Here is a 25,598-nt window from a genome sequence, read left to right as displayed (position 1 = left end):
GGATCAGGCATATTTAAAATAAATCAACAAATAACCCACGGTGAGCACTAACCTTTTTGCCTCCTGTTTTTAAAATATCTTTATTTTACATCTCATAAATCTGAATATCATACTTAGTTTTCAAACAACACTTGCAAAAAACACTAGTGCTGTTAGTAAACTAGAAAACGAAGCACTTTTCAAATGTTGATTTAAACTAAGTTGCCTCTTTTTTTGGCTTTTAAAGAAATCTCTTCTCCTGATTTCACCATCCATCCAGTTTTCATTTAGCTGTCTTGTGGTCTGGCCTGACAGTCTTGAAGTCTTTCCTAAAGCAATGTTTGTCTCATCAAACATCTTTCTGGCATCCCATTATGGTCACCTGCTGATGATAATTACAGGCCTAGCTCATAACCACTTCCTCTGTTTGATGGCAATGCAAGCATGGCAGTCACGGGGGTCCCTTGGGTTCCCACCAGACCATTATATGATATGAGTTGTTTACAAAGCCCTTCCTCCATCTGTAGCACTCAAGAGGTTCTTCAAACAAAAGAAACAAAAGGGTCCCTCTTCTCTCTTTCCCCAGAGAAAAGAGGGAATCACAGGAGAAGAAAAAAAGAAAAAGGGGATTCCCCCTACGCAATATTTTGGTCATCTTTGGGGGTTTGGGTTATCCATAGGTCTTTAATCAGGATTAGAGTCTCCCTCTAGTCACTTCTTTTGGGTCAGCCCAAATTATACCTGGGCCATCAGTCCCAGGACTGGCAACATCAGTGACTGTCCTCCTCATTGCTGATCTGTCCCTGTGCCAGCAGTCTCTGGGGTAGAGCAGTCTTCTACCTGTTCACTTCCCCTTCCTTGAACAGGTTTTCCCTTTATAAGGCTTTGCAGAGAAAACTGGTTAGTGATGACTGAGCCCAGAAGGGCTACGTCTACACGTGCACGCTACTGAATAATGTCTACACGTCCTCCAGGGCTGGCAACATCGACGTTCAACTTCGACGTTGGGCAGCACCACATCGAAATAGGCACTGCGAGGGAACGTCTACACGCCAAAGTAGCACACATCGAAATAAGGGTGCCAGGAACTGCTGCAGACAGGGTCACAGGGCGGACTCAACAGCAAGCCGCTCCCTTAAAGGGCCCCTCCCAGACACAGTTGCACTAAACAGCACAAGATACACAGAGCCGACAACTGGTTGCAGACCCTGTGCATGCAGCATGGATCCCCAGCTGCCGCAGCAGCAGCCAGAAGCCCTGGGCTAAGGGCTGCTGCACACGATGACCATAGAGCCCCACAGCGGCTGGAGAGAGAGCGTCTCTCAAACCCTCAGCTGATGGCCGCCATGGCGGACCCCGCTATTTCGATGTTGCGGGATGCAGATCGTCTACACGTGCCCTACTTCAATGTTCAACTTCGAAGTAGGGCGCTATTCCCATCCCCGCATGGGGTTAGCGACTTCGACGTCTCGCCACCTAACGTCAATTTCAACTTTGAAATAGCGCCCAACACGTGTAGCCATGACGGGTGCTATTTCGAAGTTGGCGCTGCTACTTCGAAGTAGCATGCACGTGTAGACGCGGCCAAGAGCTCATAAATGACTTCTCTACTACAGTGAGGGTGTGCTGTCTCAGACCCAAATCCCTCAAATTGGAAAGGTAGTTCAGGGGCAGGTCACATCTCCATCTCCAATTTTCTGTGAAGAGTATTCTACCTTAGCATGGTCCTTTTCGCCCCCTGGGTTGCACTCTAAAACTATGGAGGGAGCTGTAGTTCAAGGTACCATCATACTCTGTGTGGGTTTGTTGGAGGGGGAATAATCAGACTTTTAAAAAAGTAATAAACTGCTGCACAGTTCCCTGTGGTAATTACACAGGACAAGTCCACTTTGTGTTTACTGGAGTCTTGACAAAAAAGGAGCAGTTTCTTTATAATCTTCCCTTTGTTGCCTAAAGTAGTATAATCCATAACATGTTTTGGTGGCCTGAGAAAGGCTGGCAATGTGCTTTTTGTCTGACTCATGAGATAGGAGCATATATTAAACATATACCATACTACACCCAAGGTGATACTTTATTTAGTCCAAGGATCAAAATCCCCACAAACCAATGTGAATAAATAGGCTCATTCCTATTTGAAATTTCCAGGAAACAGCTAATTAGAGAAGAAAGAATTTTGTATTTACTATATAACTTGTATTCAAAAATAGACTTTTCTTGTCTTTATGCCCAACACAGTGTCTAACATGTTTCAGAGGGAAACCAAAATAGAGTTACTATAATACCTTAGATATCTCTGATTCTTCAGAGAAAAACTTTTTTTTTTTTTACTATTTCTAAATAACTTTTGAAGCCACTAACTTGACAAGATATTGCTTGTTTGTCTGCTGTTTTCCATCGCCTAACTGAGGAGTAAGGAAGGGAGGTAATACAGCTTTATTTTCAAATAAATAATTTATAAAATTGGCAAATTTTTTTCATCATTTTCATAGCTAAAAACACAGCCCTGATGAGACAAAAAATGTACCTGTAAAAGTTTGCATCACTTTTTGATCATAAATAGGATGCTTTCCAAAGAACAAACAGCCCTAGTCAGTGAGGGACAATGCTGACATACTGTCTTTTCATTTTAATTATTAAGGTCTTCTGTGGTGCTGGACTGGCTTAGACAAAGACTTTAAAAAAAAAACCTCTGCAAAGTGAACTATTTTGAAAATACTGTATAAAAAAGCAATTACTATCCATAAAAAGTCATTTTACATAATCATTGCTGTTCCAGATACATGTCCTTTCTTCCGGTCCTTTTAAGTTGGACAAGATTTTACAAAGATAGAGAAGCTTTCTCATGATTGTTTAGTATCAAAGACTGTTTGTTAATGCCTGGATTTCAATCAAATGTACTTTGGTATTTCCGCTACTGCAAGAGAGAGAGAGGAAAACAGGGACAGAAAGAATTCCTAAATTTGGGGAGATTTTTCTGGGGAAATAAATGACCACTTTCCACTTATGACCACAATCACACTGAAATCATTGTGCATTTTGCATCAGCTGACTAACCAAAAAAGAATTATTATTATTAATCATTTTAATTTATTAATATGATAGGTGGTAGGTCCAGAGGCTTCTATAGCGTGAAAGCCTTTAGAATTACATGGCACACTTGTATTCTGAAATTGCAGAAACTAGTGCATACCTTAACAACAGACTTCTCCAAGTCCAGCCATCCTCCTTATCAGTCAGTCACACAGTGGTGACAAGCAGAGGATGCACTGAAAACCTAGCAGGCTATGGTTACACCACAGCAATCTGTTGACAGAAGTCACTGTCAGAAGAGATTGCCCAAAAAACTTCTGTTGACGTCAGAAGAGCGCTCCACTCTGTTGACAGAGTGGCCCCTGACTGCCTGACTGTTCTCTCGACGAAACAGGCACCTGGAAGCACAGCAGACAGGGCTAACTATTGTTCTGGATGCCCTATCTATCGAGAGAAGAGCCCCCAAAGCATCCACACAATCTTTTTTCGACAGAATCCATAGACAGCAGTATTATGCCTCCCGGTTTCTAGCGAAAGTGCTGAGTTTTGTCGACAAAATGCATTTTGTATGTGGATGTTCTACCGGTATTGTCAGCAAAACTCACTAGTGTAACCATAGCACCAGTGTCCTGACATGGGGTAGCCTTCTCCACCACTGACGGATGTCCATGAAGAGACAAAATTGGCCATATGACACAAAGACCTCACATTCAAACTAACATTTCCAAGATAAATATGTAACTCTAGGATCTATGCAGGCTAAAGAGTCTACACCAGTGTTCCATGTAATCTGAGCGCTTGTGCAGCTCTCCAGAAAAAAAATCAGGTGCTGCCCAGATGAGTAGGGGAACACCCACAGCTGGCAGCATGCATTTCCACTGGTGGTGTACATCCACACATGCCTTGGGTGCACATAAAATTTATTCCACCCATGGATGGAAAAAATTTAGAGGGAACACTAGTCTACACTCATCCCCTAGCAATCTTGGGGAGAAAGGAAGAGGAGCAGCAGAAGATGCAAAGACTTGTTCACTGACCTCCTCCTAGTCCCCTGAAAGATTTATTCAATGCATTTGTTTTGGGGAATGGAGGGGACAATGTGAGTCAAATGAACCTTGCGTAATGCAGAGGAAAGTTCATAAAAAGGAGTTTGCTGGCCTCACGCAACTCCTTAACTTTAACTGCGAAGTGGGTATGGGCCCTTTCCTCCTCTTCACAGTTAGCACCAGGCCTAAATTTCCCCAGGCAGGTTGATCCAGAGTACAGCAGTTTGCACAATCTGATAGGTCTTGTGTGCACATTATTGCCATCTAAACTCTGCTTAGGAACTGGTTTGCAGTTATCAAAAGTTTGCATAGGTTGCTGGGGTCTTGAATTATCTACACATTCACATTCACTTAACAGTTTTATGTGTACGTTTCAGGCAAATCTTTCTCCACACACAATACACAAATACCGAGTCAATGAGACACAAACAGTAAAACCTTCAGAAAGACAAAGTGTATTGGCATTGCAATGTGTATTGCTATGAAAAAAATTCACAACTATAATACAGCAATTGTCCCGATCCAATCTGAAGAGCATTGCCTTGTTAGCGCTAACATAATTCAACTCCATAATTCTCCCAGCTCATAAATGTGCACATATTTATTTTTGTAATGAAATATGGTAATGCTTTTTATATATCTCTTATGAAAGAAATTGTCCAAGAGACTAGGCAAAACATAGGAAAAGTCACCTCTGCCCTGTGCTTTATCCCGAAAATCCTGAAGTGATTTTAGAATTAAAATCAAAGCTCCTTAACCATATTGTGAAATATCTGCAGCTGTTATTAGTGTCTGATTTATATGTGCCACAGATCAGATTATTCAGACAGGTTTCCCAAGCAATATGTTAGTAAACAGGATTTTGTTCAGTAATTATATTAAATATGTCCATGTAAGCTCAGATTAATTACAAATGGTATTTTACTGTACTTGGTAAAAGCACAAAGGAGCAAGAACTAATGATGGCAAAAAGGTCTCCTTAGATTCAATAAAGGTTTCCATGTGAAAATCTGTCAACAAGAAAAAAGTCACTGCTTATAATTAAGAACAGGCTTTAGTGCAGTAATATGTTTACATGTTCATTTCCAGAAGTGAAAAAAATGCAATTGAATTACCATCCTTAAATTCTGTGGTTCACTAACACATGCTGTTCTGGTCACAATAATGAAGAAAATGCCTTCTAATTTAGAAAACAAAAGTGAAAGTGAGGCTCATGAAAGGAAGAGTAAAGAAATTTACTTTCTAACACAAAGCATTATGAATCTAAAGGCCCTGGCTACACAACCCTTCCCTTTCGGAAGGGGCATGTAAATGACAGGGATCAGAACTGTTTAATGAGGTGTTGATATGAATATTCAGCACCTCATTAGTATAATGGTGGCCAGCTGTGCTTGGAAAGTGCTGCTTTCACAATGCAAACTGGCCATGTAGACGTGGGCGCTTCAAAATAAACCCCACACTTCGAAATTCCCTTATTCCCAATTTGTTATTTTGAAATAACTTGGCTGTGTAAACCTACCCTAAGAGACCACTGTGAACATACATGCAGGGCTTTTGCTGAGGGTATGTCACGCAATTAGGCACAGCTCTACACTCCTTGGTACTTGTACAGGGTTTCACTAATGGACTGATAATAGAAAAGAGGGAGGAGGAGGTTACAGTAGCTGTGAATGCAACTATAAGTGATTAATTACTGCTCTGTTCCCAGCTCTCACATCAGCTTACTAAACTTAACTGTCTGCACAATGGCATTGTAGTTGTATCGCAATTATCTGTTTTCACAGGAAACTTTAAAATGATCTATCAAACTAGGGTTGGGTGCCAATATAATTTGGTCACTAAACTATTTGTGCTATAGTGGACTCAGTGATCTCTCAATGTTATTAAGAACTTATGGTTGATTTTAAAGATGAGTAATTAGCTTTGTAAAGAACACATTCATTTTCACTACATTGTCATTTATAACTTTAGTTTTCGTCTTCACAAACATGTATCAAGCATTCTACAAAATATTACTCAGTATACTTTTACACGCAGCTTAAGCAGGGCTATAGATTAATCACTTTAATTGCGATTAACTGCAATTTCAGCCCATTCTAACACAAATACTGCATCTTGAAAGTTTCAAATGCTTTCAGACTTGTGCAAATGGACATAGTTCATACATACCAAGACTAGCTTTTTTGATTGGAATCCCCATTCAGTTGTCCTTCTACAAGAAAAATTTCCCATTGGCTTCAATGGAAGATTTTCTTGAACTAGAGCATGGTATTTTTAATGAGCAAAACCAAAATCATATGCTGCTTTGTGGCACTCTTGCTGATTTAAAAAGCACAATTTCCTAAATTTTCCCAAACAATACTGGTTTGACTCTAATTCTCACACTTGTCACCCTTGGCTTTTCTTATACTTCTAATTAACGTAGCCAGATGGTTACTTCAGTTTGATTACAACTCCTTCCCTTCTTTCATATGAGTTCTACATCTTATTACTATCAGATGACATTTGCTTTCCTTAATGTACATACTTTCAGAAAAATTGCAGAAGTGCTATTGCTGCATTACATGAAAAATTCTAATGCACATTTAGCTGACATAGCATCAGCTGCTGTTGAAACTGGGCTTAGCTAATGGACTTTTAATGTCAGTGGGGTTATGTGCAGTTACTGGCTATTAGCAGGAATGGATCCTTTCTATAAAAATCACTTTTCCTCAAGTGTGTTGTTTGAACATTCCTTTCTCTGATTTAGTGACTGTCACCGAATGCAAAACAAACCCAAGGACGCTGGAATCTGCTGTTATCTCCAAAACCAATTTATTAACCTTAGCCCAGCCTCAGCCAGAAAAATAAATTTTCTACGTTTGTACTGCTGGTGGTGAAATGTTTGTCTTTGAAGACCAAATCCTGCTTGCATTGCTTAAGCAACTAAGTTCCATGGAAATCTGTGAGGTGAGATGGACAAGTAAAGAAAACAGGATTTGGTCCAAGTATTGGATCAAATGCTTTTATAAGTGAAAACTTTTTCTTTTTTAAATGAAAAGGAAATAGTCACAGATAAAGCTCATCAGCAAGATGTAGATGATGAATAGTCCATGCAGTGTCACTCAATTTTAATTCAGTTTTTCCTCCTGTGATTCCTTATACATGGAAATGGAAGACTTTCCCCTGGAGACTATACGCCAGAGAAATATTTATGAAGAAAGTCAATAAATTAGCACTGCTTTTTTGCAATTAAAGGGTTTTATCCAATGGATGTGTTCAATACACAAAATAAATGTATAACATTTATTCTTTTAGCTCAGTTTGTAGAAGACCATGCTTTTAGTGCCAAAGGTCTAGTGTTCAAAGCCTCCTGAGCGCTCAGACAGGAAGTCATTAAACCAGTTAAATATTATATTTATGTTTACATGGCTTTGTACATGTAGTTGGCTAGATTCTGCTATCTAATATTAGGATGCCAATCTGGAGTAACTCCATAGGCCTGAAAGCAGATGTTGAGTCACTGTCAGCAGAATTTAGCCAGTAGTTTTTGTTTTGTTTTGTTTTGTTTTTAATATTAAAACAATGAAATTACTCTTTTAGCAGCCAAAGAGCCACTTCGCTATAACCAGAGGTACAAAATCATTCAGCTCATTGTGTGAAATTCTACCCAGTACTGAGTGCCAGCCAAAGCCTTAAGCCTGCTTTGTATCCTAGAAGATTTAAGTGCTGCATGTGCTTTATGTTGATGCCCTGCATGGGGAGGAATTGCACTTATTAAAAAAAAACCCAATGTATATGCAACAAGTATCTTAGACAGATATGATTATACACATAAAAGTTATAATTTGATCAAGGATATTTAAAGCTCAGTGAAACATCTGCCACTCAAAACTTTTCACCAGCTTTGAGATGTCTTGCTGTATGTTCACAGACTTATGCTGCGAGAGCAAATGTCTCTCTGAGTCTTCATAATTTTTCCCCTGGAGATCCTGCTCCACTGAGGGCAGGATGCTCCATGAAACGTTGTTCAAAGCAAGGAAGAGAGTTCAAAATACAGAGCTGCAAAGCTGTACGCTGCTTGATAGCCACATGTTTAAGAGGCACCTCTTGTCACTAGGAAGCTTCCACATTCATCTAATGTGTTTATCAATGCAGGTTAAGAGGTCAGTGCTTCAACATAGACAAAATCCTGCAGTACTACTACAATCCATAGTGAAGCACAACATCATCTACTAATCTAATGGCAAATGAGCTGCTTAAAAACCGCAGAAAATGAGCTTGCTTCAGGTTTCATTGGCTTGTGAACATGCATGTTGGCTAGTTTTTGGCATGAAGCTGATTACTTGTATTGGCTTCTTGTGTCTTTTTCCCCCACAAAAGGCTCCTACCAAGGAGAACCAAAGTGGGTAAACAGGCAATAAAGGGCAAGAGGGATAAGGGGGGAAAAGGGAGTAAAGTGAGTATAAGCAATGGCAAGGGGACAAGAAGGCAAGCAATAGTAAGGTGTGGGAAAGGAGAGTGAGGGGGCAAGCAGAGGCAAGGGGGGACAAGGGAAGGTAAGGGGGAGAGAGTTGAGATATGTACAATGGGCCTCCCACAGTTCAGAACCCAGACGCATGTTGGGGAAATGTAGTCACATAGAGTATTAGGGTTCTTTTAGGGACTGGCTTGTTTTGGCCCTGATTTGAAACAGGGCTAACTTGATTTATGGCTTATTTTGAAAGCCAGGGTGCTTGTTTACAAAAAGCTGGCAACCGTAATTCCTTTTGCCTCACTGTACAAATTAAACAGCATGACTCAGAATCCAACATATAGTATCATTACTCCATTTTTATTGCCAGATTATCAACTGATGTAAACTGGCGTTGAAGTCAATGCAGCTATGCCAGTTTTCACCTGATGAAGATCTGGTCTAATATTTCCAGGGTAAAAGTACCAAGGGCTTCTTTGCTAACAGTGGGGCTATGTCTACACTATAATATTCTTTCCAAAGCAGCTCTTCTGGAAGATCTCTTCCAAAAGTGGAATTTGAATTTGCAGCAACCACAAGCTAAATATGAACCAAAGTGTGATGCTGTTGCAAAAAAAGCAAACATGATTCTGGGATGCATTAACAGGTGTATTGTGAACAAGACATGAGAAGTCATTCTTCTGCTCTACTCTGCGCTGGTTAGGCCTCAGTTGGAGTATTGTGTCCAGTTTTGGGCACCACATTTCAAGAAAGAGGTGGAGAAATTGGAAGGGGTCCAGAAAAGAGCAACAAGAATGATCAAAGGTCTAGAGAACATGACCTATGAAGAAAGGCTGAAAGAACTGAGTTTGTTTAGTTTGGAAAAAAGAAGATTGAGGAGGGACATGATAGTGGTTTTCAGATATCTAAAAGGGTGTCATAAGGAGGAGGGAAAAAACTTGTTCTTCTTGGCCTCTGAGGATAGAACAAGAAGCAATGGGCTTAAACTGCAGCAAGGGAGGCTTTGGTTGGACATTAGAAAAAGGTTCCTATGTGTCAGGGTGGTCAAACACTGGAATAAATTGCCTAGGGAGGTTGTGGAATGTCCATCTCTGGAGATATTTAAGAACAGGTTAGATAAATGTCTATCAGGGATGGTCTAGACAGTACTTGGTCCTGCCATGAGGGCAGGGAGCTGGATTCGATGACCTCTCAAGGTCCCATCCAGTCCTAGCATTCTATGATTCTATGAAAAGTACTTCATTTGAAAGAGAGAGTCCACACTCTTTCGAAAGAGTGCATCCACATAGCCCTTGCTCTTTTGAAAGAATGGGCCAGGGATTGAAAAATCAGGCACCATGACGACTGCTCTTTCGAAAAAAGGGACCATGAAGTATCTACACATTTGCTTTTGAAAGAAAGGGCTCTTTCTGAAATGGGAGTGGAAGAGCGCTTTCGAAAGGAGTGCCACGCTCTTTTGATTTAACTTGGAAAGAGATTTTTGTGTGTAGACGCCCCTTCTTCTGAAAAATATTTTGAAAGAACTTGCTAGTGTAGATGCAGCCAGGCTGTCAAAAGGGAGGGAAAGTAACTTACCTAGTATTCCAACTTACTTCTTAGCACTCTGATCGCAGTTATTTTAATTTTTAAAAAATAGGGCAAATAGTACCCTAATTCCGTTTCATTTCAGCAGTGAGGAACACAAGGACAACTACGGAGCTCAGTTTTAGATGAACTAGAGGGTGAAAACGTTACCCAGGTTTCAGAGGCTGATAAAGAGGCAGAAAACAGCAGTCTGGAGTCATATTTAGGATGACTACATGAAATAAGTTTGACAGAAGAACGATGACATGGAACAAACGGGGGCACACATTTGTCCAAAAAGACCATTGTGAGACTAAGTAGTGACCCAAACCAGTTCTGTCCAAACAGAATAGGATATTAAGCCCACTGAATGAATGGGAGACCATGTTCTTCTCCATTTAACACATCCCTATGACATACATGGTCAAAAAGCTAGATCAGAAATGAAGTGATGGAGGTTTATCAAACATGAAGGCATGGTCACTAAGCTAACAGAAGGGTTCCTACTTCCCCATATAATGAGGAAACTAGCATCATAGAGAATGATGAGCATTTTATTGCTGAGATTCCCACATCATGAGACACCTAGGCTTCAGTTACAGTACAGCGCTCTGTCCACAGAATTCAGAGATTTCCCAACAAAACTTCTGTAGACAGAGTGTGGCCACACACAAAAGCCAATTGGTAGAGTGCTCTGCTCTGTCAATCGAGCAGCTGGGCTGCCCGGCTTCTCTCTCAACAAAACAGGCACCTGGAAGGACAGCAGACAGGGCTGCCCATTGTTTTGGATGCCCTGTGTGTTGAGAAATGAATTCCCAGAGCATCCACACAGCTTTTTTGTTGTTATGCCTCACAGTTGAGAGGCAGAACACTGCCAGCGAAGGCATTTTGTGTGTGGACATTCCACCAGTTTTGTCAAGAAAACAGAGGTTTTGTCGGCAAAACTGACTAGTGTAACTGTAGTCCAAGAGTAGTCTGGCAACTTACCTGAGTGTCAGACCTCATTCCATATCCATGTACATATATTTTCATTACACTACACACTCAGCCCATGGACCTGAGTCTTCTCTAACAGACTAACAGAAACAGTTTGTTTGAATTAACTGTCAATGTAAACTTGTAGGTAATCAATTTTGCCTACCTTGACAGTACAAGAATGGAACAGTGGGCTTCATTATTGCACTCATCTAACTACATGTGACCCTCAGACTTCACTTTGGACACCTTTATTGCATTGTAATTTCCTGAATCTGCAGCTACTTATTGCTACTCCTAGAAGCTCATTATTTATAACATTGTAGTAATAAGGCTGACACAGAAAATGACTATTAATGTTGTTAAGAGAGGAGAGAAGAATGTGTCTGCACCAATTTAGAATACAACTGGCAAAAGTGCAAGTTGAACTTTCAAAGAAAAAGTTGGCTAATTCAAACTGACACCTTAGGCATGACCAAATTTTCACTTAGCTGGGGTATACTAGGAATAATTCCACTGTAGTAAGTGGAATTACAACAAAACAAGGGTAGACTTGCTGAGAACAGACTAAGACCCATTTGCTACACTGGCATATCTGTGTCCTAATTATTTGTTCCTCAGAGTTTGTCTGACTGAACTCCATTTAACCCCGGTGATACCACATTATTTTCTTTCAAACTGTGAGCTTTCCAATAAAAACATATATGCTGGAAGTGGCCAAAGATAAACCACACATTTTACAACTAACAAATAAATGGAACACTTCACAAGAGTGCCATTAATTGCCTACCCAAAATGATTTCAGCAAATTTATGGTAGAGCTATTGTTCTCAAAGAACCTTTGTAGTAAGTATGTTCCCAGAGTATATACTATTCGTTTTGGTACATGAAATGTACCAGATACAAGCAAAGAAACATTCTTGGGACTATTAGTTTTAACAAGTTTCCAACACAGCTTGAGATAGCGTCAATCTCCTCTGGAGGATCTCAGCAGGGTTAGTTGCATGTCCTGTTGTATATATTACTGATGGAATTCAAGATTTCTCTCACAATTACATCCAGCACCCAGGGGATCAAGAAAACCCAAGCTTTCTTTTTTCTCAAAGGATACACTATTAATCCACACAGCTTAACATTTCAACCTTTCAGTCAGTATGAGACTAAGAAATAAAGCTACTTTGCTTCATGAAAATGGCTGAAAGGAGATGGGTAGATACCAAATAATGAGTAAATGCTCAGCTGTTGCCAGGTCAGTTGAATCTTTCCAAGATTCCGAGCAAGAACACCAATAATGCATACACATAAGCATACAAACTTCATTATGTTACCTCAGCAAGAGAAAAAGATGCTGATTTAATTGCTTAACCAACCTTACAGTGTTTATGACTTGTAGAGGTCTGTGTGAGTGTAAGCTGATTGATTAAACTGCAGAAAATAATAAGGTAAAATGTTAGTGAACAAAAGAAAAGATAAAGGGTGTGACTCTAATTTCACTTGCACTGGATTTCCAACAAAATAATTCTATTTAATCAGATTCTTATCGACAAATTCTGTGTAACCCCATTGACTTCAGGGTAGGGAGGTGTTATGCAAAACTGTTTTGTCCATAGGCTTTAATGCTCACAATTTTAGACACCAATAATATATATATATATTTAGTGCTTTGTTGTAAATTTAAAAAAAAAGAGGAGTCCCAGCACAAAAAAGCACTGTATATAAGCATAAATGGATAATTTCAAATTTCAAATAATTTCAATTTTCATAAAATTTCAAATTTCATAATCTAATATGTGTCATGGTAGCATTCTTTTTGTGTCTTACAAAGTGTCAGGTAAGAAACAGTATTGTCTGGACTAATGAGCATGATCTTCAACATCTGAGAATCCTGAGGTCTAAATTGGACTTTGCTAGAGAGACTTTGGTGGGGCTTTGAACAAGTCTTACAGCTCTCCCTCTATGATTGCATCTGCAAGAATGGCTACCACTTACCTAGCTCAGCTGGCAGTTCTGAGGATTAAATAGTTAACATACACTCGGTGAGATCCAATCTTAGGTTATGCAAAAGTGTGGTAAAACTTCCCTAAAAAGGCATTAAGGCAGGGGCGGTGAGCCTCTAGCCTGTGATTCTTTAACATTAGCTGCAGATGGACCTCCAGATGCTTTGTTCAAATGAGCATCCACAGTTACTGCCACTTATTGCTCCCCATTGGCCAGAACACAGATCTGTACAACTCCCATTGGCCAGGAATAGTAAACTGCAATCACTGGGAGCTCTGGGGCTCCATGCCTATCGATATTTCAGTAAACGAAGCATCTGGCCAATGGCTACTTGTATGACCTATGGGCTGGAGAGTCCCCACCCCTGCATTAAAGGTTCCTCCAGCTGTCCATAGGCAGGTACACTTATCCCTCGTTAAATGAGCACTTTACTTACGAGTACTCGCTAAAACGAGGGACACACATACCTACCTTTGTTCACTAGATGAGTGAACTCCCCCTGCTCATATGAGCTGTACCCTCCATCCCGCAGCTGAAACTGCACCGGCCCTGCCTACCCAACCTTCCACAGCCTGAACTCCATGCCCTCCCTGTGGCTCCAACCCACCGCAGCCTGAACCCACCTCCATCTCCACGGCTCCAACCCACCTCAGCCTGAACCCCCTGCCATCACCACGGTCCCAAACCACCTCAGCCTCAACCTCCTGCCATTTCCATGGCCCCAACCTGCCTTACCCTCAACGCCCTGCCCTCCTCACAGACCCAACCCACCACATCCTGAAACCCGGCTGTCCCTCCAGACCCAACCCACAGTAGTATGAACCCCTTGCTGGCCCCGCAGACCCAACCCGCAGTAGCCTGAACCCCCCACCAGCCCCACAGACCCAACTTGCCACACCCTGAACCCCCTGCCAGCCCCACAGACCCAACCCGCAGTAGCCTGAATCCCCCCGCCAGCCCTGCAGACCCAACCTTAAGTACCACACCCCCCGCAGTGCCTGCCATGCAGACACAACCTGAAATAGCCTGAACGCCCTGTCGGCCCCGCAGGCCCAACCCACAGTAGTCTGAACTCCCTGCTGGCCTGGAAGATCCAAACTGCAGCAGCCTGAACGCCCTGTCGGCCCCGCAGGCCCAACCTGCAGCAGCCTGAACCCCGCGCCAGCTCCACAGACCCAACGCAATCCAATATGAACCACCTGCCAGCCCCATAGACCCAACCCATTGCAGTATGAACCTCCCACTGGCTCCATGGCCCCATCCTGCCTCAGCCTGAACCCCCTGCCCTTCCCGCAGCCCCAACCCCCTGCAACCTTAACATCCCACCTGCCCTGCAGACCCAACCTGCTGAAGCCTGAAACCCTGACAGCCCCACAGACCCAACCCACTGCAGCCTTAACCCCCCCCACCCATGCCCATGGACTGAACCTGCCACAGCCTTAACATCCCACCCTCCCTGTGAACCCAACCCGCCACAGCCTTAACACCCCCACCTGCCCCACGGACCCAACCCACCGTGAGGTTTTAACCCTCCCTCCTGCTCATGGCCCCAAACTGCCCCCAGCCTTTAAACTCCCCAACCCCTCAACCCAAGGTTCTCTTACCTTTCAAAAGCAGCGCCACATGCTACCACTCCTTTGCCGAGTTACGAGCACTTGGAACGAATCAGAGACTTTTACAAGTATTTTAATGAGAATTTAGTGTCCCTCTTACAGGTTTTCTCCTACAAGCAGAAATTTGGGAACCAGTTGTGCTTGTATAGCGAGGGACGAGTGTACTACAAACTGCTGTAAAGTACAGTACCAAAAGACTTTTAACTTGCACCAGCGGCCAAAGTGTCTACTAAAGTTACCTCTACCTAAAAAGTGGCAGCCTGTGGCAGTAACTATCAGAGCCTGGGTCAACAGATTCATGGTTGCAGAGCATGTGCTATAATTAAATATCTGTACCTTTAAATGCAGACTCTGGTCCTCGGAGAAGGGAGTTGGCCTCAGAGTCTAGCTGAAGCTCAAGCTACAATGCCTAAATACCTGCTAGGGGCAACACACACAAGTCTGAGTCTCTGTCAATGCAGGCTTAGAGACTCACTGTTGCGGGCTGTGTAGATGTACCCTACTCTGTAGTCTGGCAGAGTGCAAAGACTATTTTAAAGCTAACTTTTTCTCCCCTTCTTTGTGTGCACTACTTGAAGGTCTGGCACCACTGAAATTAGGCCACAGTACAGTGTAATGGAGAGGAGAATCAAGCCAAGGAGGTGCTATAGACATTCAGGCTATGGTTACTCTACAGCGATCTGTTGGCAGAAGGCACGGTCAAAAGAGATTTCCCGACAAAACTTCTGTCAACAGAGTGTGGCCACACACAAAAGCCAATCAGAAGAGCACTCTGCTGTGTAAAGAGAGAGGCCAGACTACACAACAAGCACCTAGCAGCACAGCAGACAGAGCTGCCCATTGCTCTGAATGCCCTGTCTGTCGAGAGAAGGCCTCCAGAGAGTCTACACAGCTTTTTTGTTGACAGAATCTGTCAACAGCAGTGTTATGCCTCACGGCTGAGAGGCAGAATGCTGCCCGCGAAAGTGCTGAGTTTTGCTGACAAAACACATTTCACATGTGGATGTTTTTGTTGGAAAAATTTGCTAGTGTAACTGTCACCCCAAAGTATTATTATCATTAGCCAATGTTGTAAATCAAATCTAACTGAATTTTGTTCTTAGTAAAGCTGGTAGGAAATGTTTTGTTTTCTCCCACGAAAAATGTTAACAGAATAGAAAAATTGTTATTGTCAAATCTTTTCCACAGAATTGTTTGTTTTCACTGAAATACTGAAATATTCTCAGTTTTTGACGAATTTAAACCAAAGAGCCTTGGCCCATTAGGCAAACATTTTTGGTTTTACTGAAAATTTTCATGAGACTAGACGGAATTTTTCAGGTTTTGGTTAGAGGTCTCAGCTCTTCAGTTAGAAAAGTCAAAACAACAACAAAGTCAAAAAGAACATGTCTCAGGGAAAGCCTCCTCCCCCCTGCACCTGGCCGTTGATTTAAATTTTCAGTCAGCTCTGTTTTTTTGATAATGGTGTGATAACATAAAATGGGTTTCTGTCAGTGCTGGTGTGCAGTAAGTTCTAAGGACTGTCCACATTTCCTGCTTATAAAATGAGTTATAGTATTTGAGATGAAGCTATGGACACTTCAGAAGCAATGACGACCAGGAGGGAGCTTATATGGTCTCCCCTCCTAGCTTGCTGAGAGCTGGAAAGGTCCCTGGTGTTTGTTACCATGCATCCTGAGTTGCTCTGCTCTTGTTTTTTAATCTTCTCTGTATTAACAGAGCCAGCCCTGAGGAAAGGGACTTGAACTGAGCTAGAGTTGGGGCTTTATTTTATTTCCCTCAAATAGTGTATCTGCATGCCAGCTTATAATCAGCCACATGTTACGTTACTTAAATCTCATTGCCTGTGTATTCCTCCATGATGACAAGATTAAAAAAAAAAAAAGAGGCAAGTGCCATTGTGCAAACTGACTATGCTTAATTAAAAAAGGAAAGTCCTATTAAACCTTCAGAATTACATCCACTATGTATAAATATTGAAAGTGGATCCCCAGTTAAATTTGGCATAGGGAAATACAGTATTTACAATATCAGAAGATGATTGAAGGAATAGTGTTGTTTTTGGTTTGACACATTCCTGTTTATGTTTCTGTTCATTTTCAATATATTATTTTTTAAAAACTTTGAAAACATGGTCATCAAATTATGCAAATTAAGTCATTGTGTGATGAAATGTGCATCCCAAGGGCTTAATGTCATTTTCTTTATATTGTCTTTTGGACAGACAACATTATGATGGAATGCACAAAAGATGTCTGTTCTTGAGACTGGACTCTGCAGAGCACATGCAGTAAATCACAACATCAGTGTTCTTCCCCAGTCCTTGAAAGCTGTTGGCAGTGAACTATGCCTTCATATAATGCTATTCTGTTACTATGTTGGTGGTGGTTGTCGTAGAGTGGAAAAACCCTCTCTGTCTCTTTTATTCTTTGCATCTGATCCCTGACTTACACTTTAAAAGCTTATACTGTTTCATCACTGCAAGTAGACTCTGAAGGAAAAAATGCCTAATGAAAATGACAGGCAACGTAATTACTGTTTTATCAGTACCGATGCCAAGATTGCTGCCTGCTAAACTTGAACACCTCCACTGGGTGGCTAATAATGTGTACACTTGACAAACTAAAACATTTCTCTCTCAATTCCAAAAACAATAAAAATAAATGTACCCCTTGTTATTTATTGGAATTCATACTGTATCACAGGCTAAAGAAAGAGTACTTTGGCTTTATTTTAGAGAGTACTATACAAGATTGTGAACGTCCCCTTACATTTGGCTAAATCCTCTTGGTCGGAATTAAACCAGTCTCCCTATGGACTTTCTGCGTAAGACAAGTAGGATTTGGCCCATTGTAAAGAAACAACTCGCTTTATGAAGTAATTAAAAAATATTTTTTCTGGTAGACCACAAAAGCAGTTTGTATCATTTTCCAGAAGGATAATTGGATTTGATTCTTCAAAAATGTCATCCAGTTCACTGGAATTCCAGAAAGACAACAGAACGTATTAATCCTCAGGAAACAAACTTGTTGTACATTACAAAATGGGCTACTGCTAACTAAATGACTGTGTTGCTATGCTGAATAAAATGTCCACAGTTAGGTTCTTTTTTAAAGCAAATATTTGCCCAGAAGTTCACACATGCAAAAATGGCCTTATCACGCAAGGTAAGAAAGCCTTCTCTAATGTTCCAAGCTCTCTGAGCTCCTTCTGACTTCAGAGGGAACTGAGTTCCCTGCACCTCGTGTGACTGAGCCTAAAATGCTTGCTACTCACTATACCAGTCTTTTACTAATGTACAGATGTCAGCATAGTCACTTGAAAATGCATTTTAAATATAAATATAATACACATTTCCTGATTTGCTGGTCTGCGGGCCAGCTCTGGAATTGATTTGCCTATATTCTGAAACATGGCTATACTTGTGCTTTCCAGAATACCATCTTTGAAAATTAAATTAAGAAAAGCATTTTAATATGTTTAATGCTATTTTCTGTTTTAAAGTAGTCATGTTACATACCAAGATTTGTCCCCAGGATACAGTGAAGAGACGAAGTTTTGAAACTGTGATTTTAAACATTCATATGGTTAATAATCTACATACATGACAACATAAGAAAAATGTGAATGCTGCTCAAAAGAAAGATTAAATGAACCTATGCATTTTGGTCATGAAAGGAGGGATACCAATACAATGGAAGGGCATCAGAAATGGTGCTGTACTCTGTATTTACACTTTTCATAAGTGTTGTAATGTGGTGGTAGTTACTGAATAGTCATTAAAAAATGCCAGATTCTGCATCCCAGGGAAAAGGGTCTTACACACACCATTGGTCCCATTGATTTTACTGGGATTTGACTAAGACATACAGTCAGCAAGCAGCCTTAATTGGCTCTTTTGATTTCAGTGGGGCTACTTGCAGTACTAAAATCTGTGTAAGGGATAGCTAAATCTGGCCCAAAATGAATAAGGTCATTGAAACCAGAAGGAGCATATGATGTTAAAATGAATTGATTTTCACAGTGAATACTACTCTGCACCTTCTTTACTTATACAAATACTTGTTAAATCCACACTATCAAATAAAAATGGCCCACTGATGCATCAAGATAATTAAGTCCCTTAGTCCTTTTGCAACAAGAGGCATTTACGTATTTAATTAAAAAGTGCATCCCCAAAAGGTTAGTATATTCACATGTAATATTTCACTTTTTCCGCACCAAGCATTTTCAGACTGCTGGTGTTGCTAATATAGGGTATACTGAGTTAGGACAAATATCTGCACATGCGGCTCTTTTATGATTTTCTTTTTAAATTATCACTTTAATTTAATTAGGTTTTGGGGTTCAGATTAAAAACTCTCCCTCTCTCCTCTCCCTCCCCCCCTTTGTGTTTTATTAAGGAGCAACTAAAACAAAAACTGTATACTACACATCACCTTTGGCTTTCATTTTTCACACCATTATTATTAGCTCAAAATCTGTCAGTAACTACTCATGACTGTGATGTCAGAGTGCCTTACAAGAAATGATAGCACCTGCAACATAACTTCTGAAAAAAAAATGGCACATGCAAAGGCAGATTCCCATAAATGTTTTCCCACTGAGCACACAGTTGGAGATGAGCAGGCTTACTGGAGATGAGCCTGAGTTGGTTAATTCAGATCTCAGATGAGATTTGAACAGCCCCTATTTCAAAATTTGGGACAGGTCAACTTCTTGCCCTGGGCATTTTCAAAATCTTGCTCTGGTTTGGCCCACTATAGAGATGGGCCCCAATCTCGAATATCAAATCATGGTTGGAGTCTGGTTTTCTAAAATCCCCAGTTCTGCAATGTTCAGGGATTTTGGATATGGAGGGTCTGATGTAGATTATTCTTCAACTGAAATGATGTGGGCTTTTCATGTGATTTCATGACAAATGGGGAATATTTGAACGGCTCTAGATAATAAAATACAAAAGTTAGTAAACTAGAAAGTGTGTGCTCTTCTGTTGCTAGTTAGTAATTCCATTGAATGTCATACATACTGACATTCTGAGATGCAGAGATATGCATCTCTAGAGAGAGAGGGGAAAAATCCACCAATTACTCAATTAGTGGATTTATTTTCCAGGAGGCAGTGGAAAGAGAAAAAAAGAGAAAGCTCTCCAAAAATGCCCACGGCATCCTTATACTACTTCAAAAGATGAATGCGGAGTGGAGCAGGGAAGAAAAAAGAACTTGATAGTTATGAAGAAACAGTATTATAACCAAGTAAAATTAAAACAATGTTCCAGCTCTTTCCTTCAGTCAAAAGACAAATGCTCTACATACTAAAGAAGGGAAAAAACTGAGAACAGAATTCTTTCAGTGAATATCAATTGATCTTGGACTTTACAAAACCAAAACTAGCAGTGATTTCATGTCAAGTCCTCCAAAGATCTGAAGACGATGTGTTCTTGAGAGAAAGGGAATCCAAATTGGCTATGTTCTATATCCTGGTCACACAAACTGTTTCAAGCCATATGGAGGCAAAGTGTGTGTATTTGTGGGTGGAGACGACTGGACAAAAAAAGAGAAGGACTTTAGATTTCAGGATGAGAAAGAATCAAGCAATAATATTTTTTCTAAAGAATTAAACAAAGTGGACGATAATTTTGTCCAACCTTTCATGGAAAGAAAACTTCACAACAAGGTTGCAATTAAATTGTAGCAGTCTTTGTCAGATAGTACCATTCAAAGATGGAATATGACACATTTAGATATCACCAAATCAATATACCAGATCTGAAGATACTCAAGCTCTGGTGAACATCACAAATCCAGATCTGCGTCTAAAGCATATGTCTGGTTCTAACAAACAAGGAATGGAAAGAGAAATCTGGAAGTTAAAACAAAACAAAAAAACCCTCAAACCAACATTCTTTGGATTCTTCCAGTTCTTCCACACTGGCCAAGTAAAAACTGTCTATCACGAACAATGAAAAGGGTTGCCAATGATATCTCCCTCTTTCCCTCACTGCATGAGAACGGCTGTATTCTTTGTCAGGTACTATATTTACTAGTGTCTTTGTAGTTTACACTGATACCTTCTTCAGGTCTGCTGGCCTGATCCTCCTCCTACCTACAATGATGTGTGAAGGAATCAGGCCAAAAGTGTTTTCTGTTTGCAACATGTTATTTTGTTATGAAGAAAAAATGTAAAAGCAGCAAAAATGGAATGAGGTTTGGTAAGATGTTCATGACAAACTGACATTGCAACTGACTCTCTCTGTCTATGAAAAGTGAGGTGCTCTTCATCCCATCTGTCCTGTGAATTACAGTTCCCCTGATTACTTCATAACTGGAGCTACCTCTTAATCTATTGTCCAATTTCAACCAAAGGGATTCTTTCTTCTCCTGACCACTATCTACAACCACATTTATTATTACATACTTGCTAAAATATAGATCTACCTACACACAGTACCACTAACATATCTATGTACATAACACATTACCTACTGTGACTCAGATGTGAACCAGTTATACAAAACCATGGCTCAGTAAAACACAGTAGAAATGCAACATGCTGCCCCAACATTTCAATTTCATTCATTTTCTGTAACCTCTTTTTTCATGATCAACTTTCTGATGGGGACCTTACTTACGCAGACTAAAACCAGATCACAGTAGAATGAGGTAAATCTGAAAATAGATTAAGGGAGCTCTTCTATTGACAGAAAATTGATCAGAATGGCCACAGTGAGAAACATAATGTACAACACATATATCTTCATTCAGTCCTAAACAAGCAACCTCTCAGATCCGTGACAGCCAGCCAGCGGCATTGGAGTCCTTGCAAGCCACAAACCATCAGCAACACTTTGGTATAGTATTGTCCAAAAGTTCATAAATGAGGGTGATTTTAATTACAGGGTGATTATAAAGGGTAAAAGCTGCAAAGTCCCCTTAAGTACCTCTCCACTGACATCATTTTTAAAAGAATTCCTTCATGTACAATGTGCCAACAGTCCCCAACAAAATACTATGTCCCTAACATACATTATTGCTTGGGTGGGACAAAAATATCAACTTCTAATCTTTTCTTTTGCTTCTTGGCAGCCATGCAACCAACTTTTTCAAATGCTTTAATAAACCTCATCCTCATTATATACAGAACATCCCCACACAGGACCAACTAATTCCCACCATTTATTGACCACATTGTCACACAAGCAACCCATTTCCTTTCCTTCCCTTACTGATACAATTTCAGGAAGGAGAAGGAATTGGAGGGGAGAAAGAGACATGCAAAATGTAATATGCAGTCTGATTATGAGAGCGAACTAGTATTATACAGAAACTATTTGCTGTGTATCAGCCAGGACTAGTGACACAGATTCAGGGCTCTTTGTAGTATAGTCAAGAAGTAGCTAACCATTCCTTGAGATGGGGTGGAAGAAATTATAGTTTTGAAAGGGGCAGTTTATACAGTTCCCTATAGGCTATAATAAAAACACAGTTGCAGATTTATTTACAGAAAATAGAACAAGCAAAATTAAATAAAATAATTGCATTGCACTCTACACCTTCTGACCCCCTTTGGGCATGTTATATTCTGGGCAAGGAAAAAAGATAAAAGGAGGGTCTGCTTCTTCTCAGCAGAGAGAAGAGAGGACTAACTTCCCAGTCTCCTTAGCCTATCAGAGACTTACAGAGACGGCAAAGAAATATACAAAGAAACACAATCAACACTTCCAATTTTCCATTCCTGGTGTCCTGCTTATCTTCCTGCTTGAGGTCTCTGCTGAACTTGCCTTGTTCACTGACTGATTGATCTCTTCTCTTTATTCTGATGCGATAAAACCTTAGGCCGAGTTCTGCTCTCAGATCTCCCCATCACCACCCTTTGAACGTGATGTGTCTTTATCTGGTGCCTATATGAACTGATTCATCCTAGTCAGGCTCAGAGGGTCTCTTGCCGGTACCCCCAATCACACGGCTGTTAGAGCAGCCAGCAGAGGCTTACAAATAAACCCCTGACACCAACCCAGAGGTTTACTTTTCTCTCCACTGCCTGGTTCTAAGCCCAGCAAGTTCCCACTGAAGTTCATTTTTTCTCTTGAAGCTTGTGGGTCCGCCCTTCCAGGAGAGCGATTCAAACAGCAGCTCCTCGGGAGCTCTGAGTGTCAGTGTGAAATGGGAAGGGGAGAAGGCGCGGGGCAGCCGAGCCCTCCTTCCAGACGGGTCGAGGACGATCGTTAAAAACAAATCACGCTGCCTAGCTGCCCATCAGGGGCGCACGGCGCCTATCATGTACCGGTCGCTCAAAGGAGGCCCGGGGCCAGAAGGGGCGAGTGCCCAAGTTGGTTTGGGATCCGGGCTGCCCTCCCCGGGTGTCTGCCCCGGGAGCCAGCGGCCCCTGCTACACTAGCGGCAGCCTGCCACCCAGCTGGGCTGTCCCCTTATTGGAGACACAGCCTGGGTCCGGCTCCGCTCCGGCTCCGTCCTCCCACGAGCCGGCGAAGGGGGAGGAGGATGCCCGCAGAACCGCCCCCGGCTCCAGCAGGACCTCGCAGCCCTGCGCCTAGATGCGGCGCCCAGACCCCGCTGTGCTTTCCCCCGGGCGGGAGGGATGCGAGGCCGTACAGCCCGTCCCCGGCGGTGCGGGTGGGGAGCGTCCCTCTCGCACCCGGGACCCATCAGCACAGGCACGAGGTGCCTAAATACACACGGATGCAGAGAGGAGCCGTGTTACAGCTCCGCGCCCCCCCGCAGCTCCCTGCGCATTTCACTTAGTTGGCAGCACTGCAAGAAAGGGAGACCCGCAGGCTCCCCTCTGCCCCTCTCGCCGTAGACCTGCACATGTCCCCCAGGCGGGCGGGCGCCCGCCGGGGAAGCGGGGATCCGGGCACACCGTGGCTGGCGCTGAGGCAGGCGAGGCTGGCTGGCCGAGCCGCTCCCGGGTGCTTACCTTGCGCTGCGGAGCCCGTGCTGCTGGCACTCAGGATAGCCAGGGCAGGTAGCACGACCGTCTGCAGTAAGTATCCCAGTCCCAGCCCGCAGCGGGCAGCCGCGCCTTCCAGCCCCTTCCCCATGGCAGCACACGCCGCCCACCCCACACAGCGGCTCAAGTCCTCGGGCAGCGCAGTGCCCGCACCCCGCTTGCTTTGGGCGCCGCGGCAAGGCAAGGCAAGGGAAGGGCAGGAGCGGGGAGCCCCCTCTTCTCCTAGGGGCCGCTTCCAGCCGCTTTCACTGGCCCCCGGGCTTGGCCCCCGCGCGCGGGCAGGGCAGGCGAGGTGAGCAGCGGAGCCCCTGGCTCCCCCCGGCTCGGCTCAGGGTTGCGCGGAGGAGATCGGGTGCCCGGGCTGCTGCTGCTGCTGCGGCGCGGCCAAGAGGTCTGGTCATTTCACAGCCTCGAGCCCAAGTCTGCGGGCGCCGGATGGGGCCGAGACGGCGGCGGCGGCTGTGGCTGCATCCTAACTCCGGCGGGGAGGTGCAGGCACGTGCGGCGGGGTGCGCGCGCAAACTCAGCGCCCAGCCAGCTGCGCGCACACCTGGCCCCGGAGCCGGGCTCACAGCGCGCTCGCCCCGCTCTCCCTCTGACTGGCGCCCGGGCGAGTGCAGCCCTGGCTAAGGCACATTGCTCCAGCCGCTGGAGCTCTGCCTTCCCCGGCCGCCGGCAAAACCCGCGCCGGATTCCCGGACTGGACGCGCCCCGCGAGAGCCCGGCCGGCCCGCCCAGGAGGAGGGAGCCGAGCTCTTCTGCCGGTAGCCGACCTGACAGCTGCAGGGAAGGAGCCAAGGGGAAGCACCGCGCGGGGGCTGGGGAGAGGGGCTCCCCGCTGCCCCCTGCAGGCCCCAGGGAGGCAAGCGGCCGAGCTGCCCGTCCCCAGTGCACCCCCAGGCGGGTAGGCAGCTGCCAGGAATGTCCTGAAGGGGACACGTGCTGCCTCGAGGCAGCGGGGACGGGGCAGCCCCGCGCGCAGCCTGGGCTCCCGTCCTCAGCCACGGGCCTCCCCTTGCTCACCAGGGTGGGGCAGATGCACCATAACGTGCTGCTCTGCCCCCCACTTGCGCCCCTCGTGTGCTCCCTTGCAGCAGACGGGTGCCCGCGGCCCCCGCCTCTACCGCTGCCCGGGCACAGCTGGGAGGCTTTGCACGCGGATCCCGGAACTCCCGCACCAGCCAACAGCCGTCTCAAAGGCCAGGGAGAGCTCACGGAGAGCAGGCAGGAGGAGGCCCCCTACAGGTGCCTGGCCCACCGCCCCACAAAGTGACAAGAGGGAGCCGAGGCCCGGACCAGGAGATGGCGGTAGATGTTGGGGATGGCTCAGCTCCAGGGGGGAAGCTGACCAATGTTTTACCCCTTGGGAAGTTTGTTTCATCCTCCAAACGGATCTGCCTCTCCATGTCTCACTTCACAAGGGCTCTTGGAACATCATCATCATCATCATTTACAGAAGGAGCGGTGTAGGTTGGATATTAGGAAAAACTACTTCACTAGGAGGGTGGTGAAACACTGGACTGTGTTGCCTGGAGAGGTGGTGGATTCTCCATCCCTAGAGGTTTTTAAGTCCCAGGTTGACAAGGTCCTGGCTGGGATGAATTAGATGGAGTTGATCCTGCTTGAAGCAGGCGGCTGCACTAGATGACCTCCCAAGGTCTCTTCCAGCCCTGTGATTCTATCTTCTTCTTCTTCTTCTACATCCCAGGATACAGCCTGGGAGATTGGCTTTTCCTCTCCTCAGCAGAAAGATCAGCTCTGCTTGAGGCTTGTATTCAGATATGGACTCTCTCTGGGTGGTGAGGGAACTGACATAAGCTGGTAGGAATAAAAATAGCATCCAAACCCGGCCTTTCCACCCATCCTGCCATTTTTCTACCACAATGAAGGGGGGAAACAGCCATTTAGTTGGTCAATTTCTCACACATATCCCCACTTCTCTCTCTGTTAGACCTGTAAAATCTCCCT

The 25,598-nt window shown here is 43.5% G+C and overlaps 1 protein-coding gene across 1 annotated transcript in view; it reads right to left on the bottom strand.

The window, feature by feature from the left end:
• UNC5C (unc-5 netrin receptor C) overlaps window positions 1-23,721 on the bottom strand; it is a 392,973-nt gene extending 369,252 nt beyond the window's left edge. Inside the window, exon 1 of the mRNA XM_074991994.1 lies at window positions 23,598-23,721. Coding sequence (XP_074848095.1) covers window positions 23,598-23,721 — 124 coding nt within the window. The remainder of the gene's footprint in view (window positions 1-23,597) is intronic.
• Between the last annotated feature and the right edge of the window lie 1,877 nt (window positions 23,722-25,598).

Source organism: Carettochelys insculpta, chromosome 4, assembly GCF_033958435.1.
Source record: "Carettochelys insculpta isolate YL-2023 chromosome 4, ASM3395843v1, whole genome shotgun sequence".
Lineage (NCBI taxonomy): Eukaryota > Metazoa > Chordata > Testudines > Carettochelyidae > Carettochelys > Carettochelys insculpta.
The sequence above is the reverse complement of the archived record's forward strand: the minus strand, read 5'-3'. Positions and strand labels throughout refer to the sequence as shown.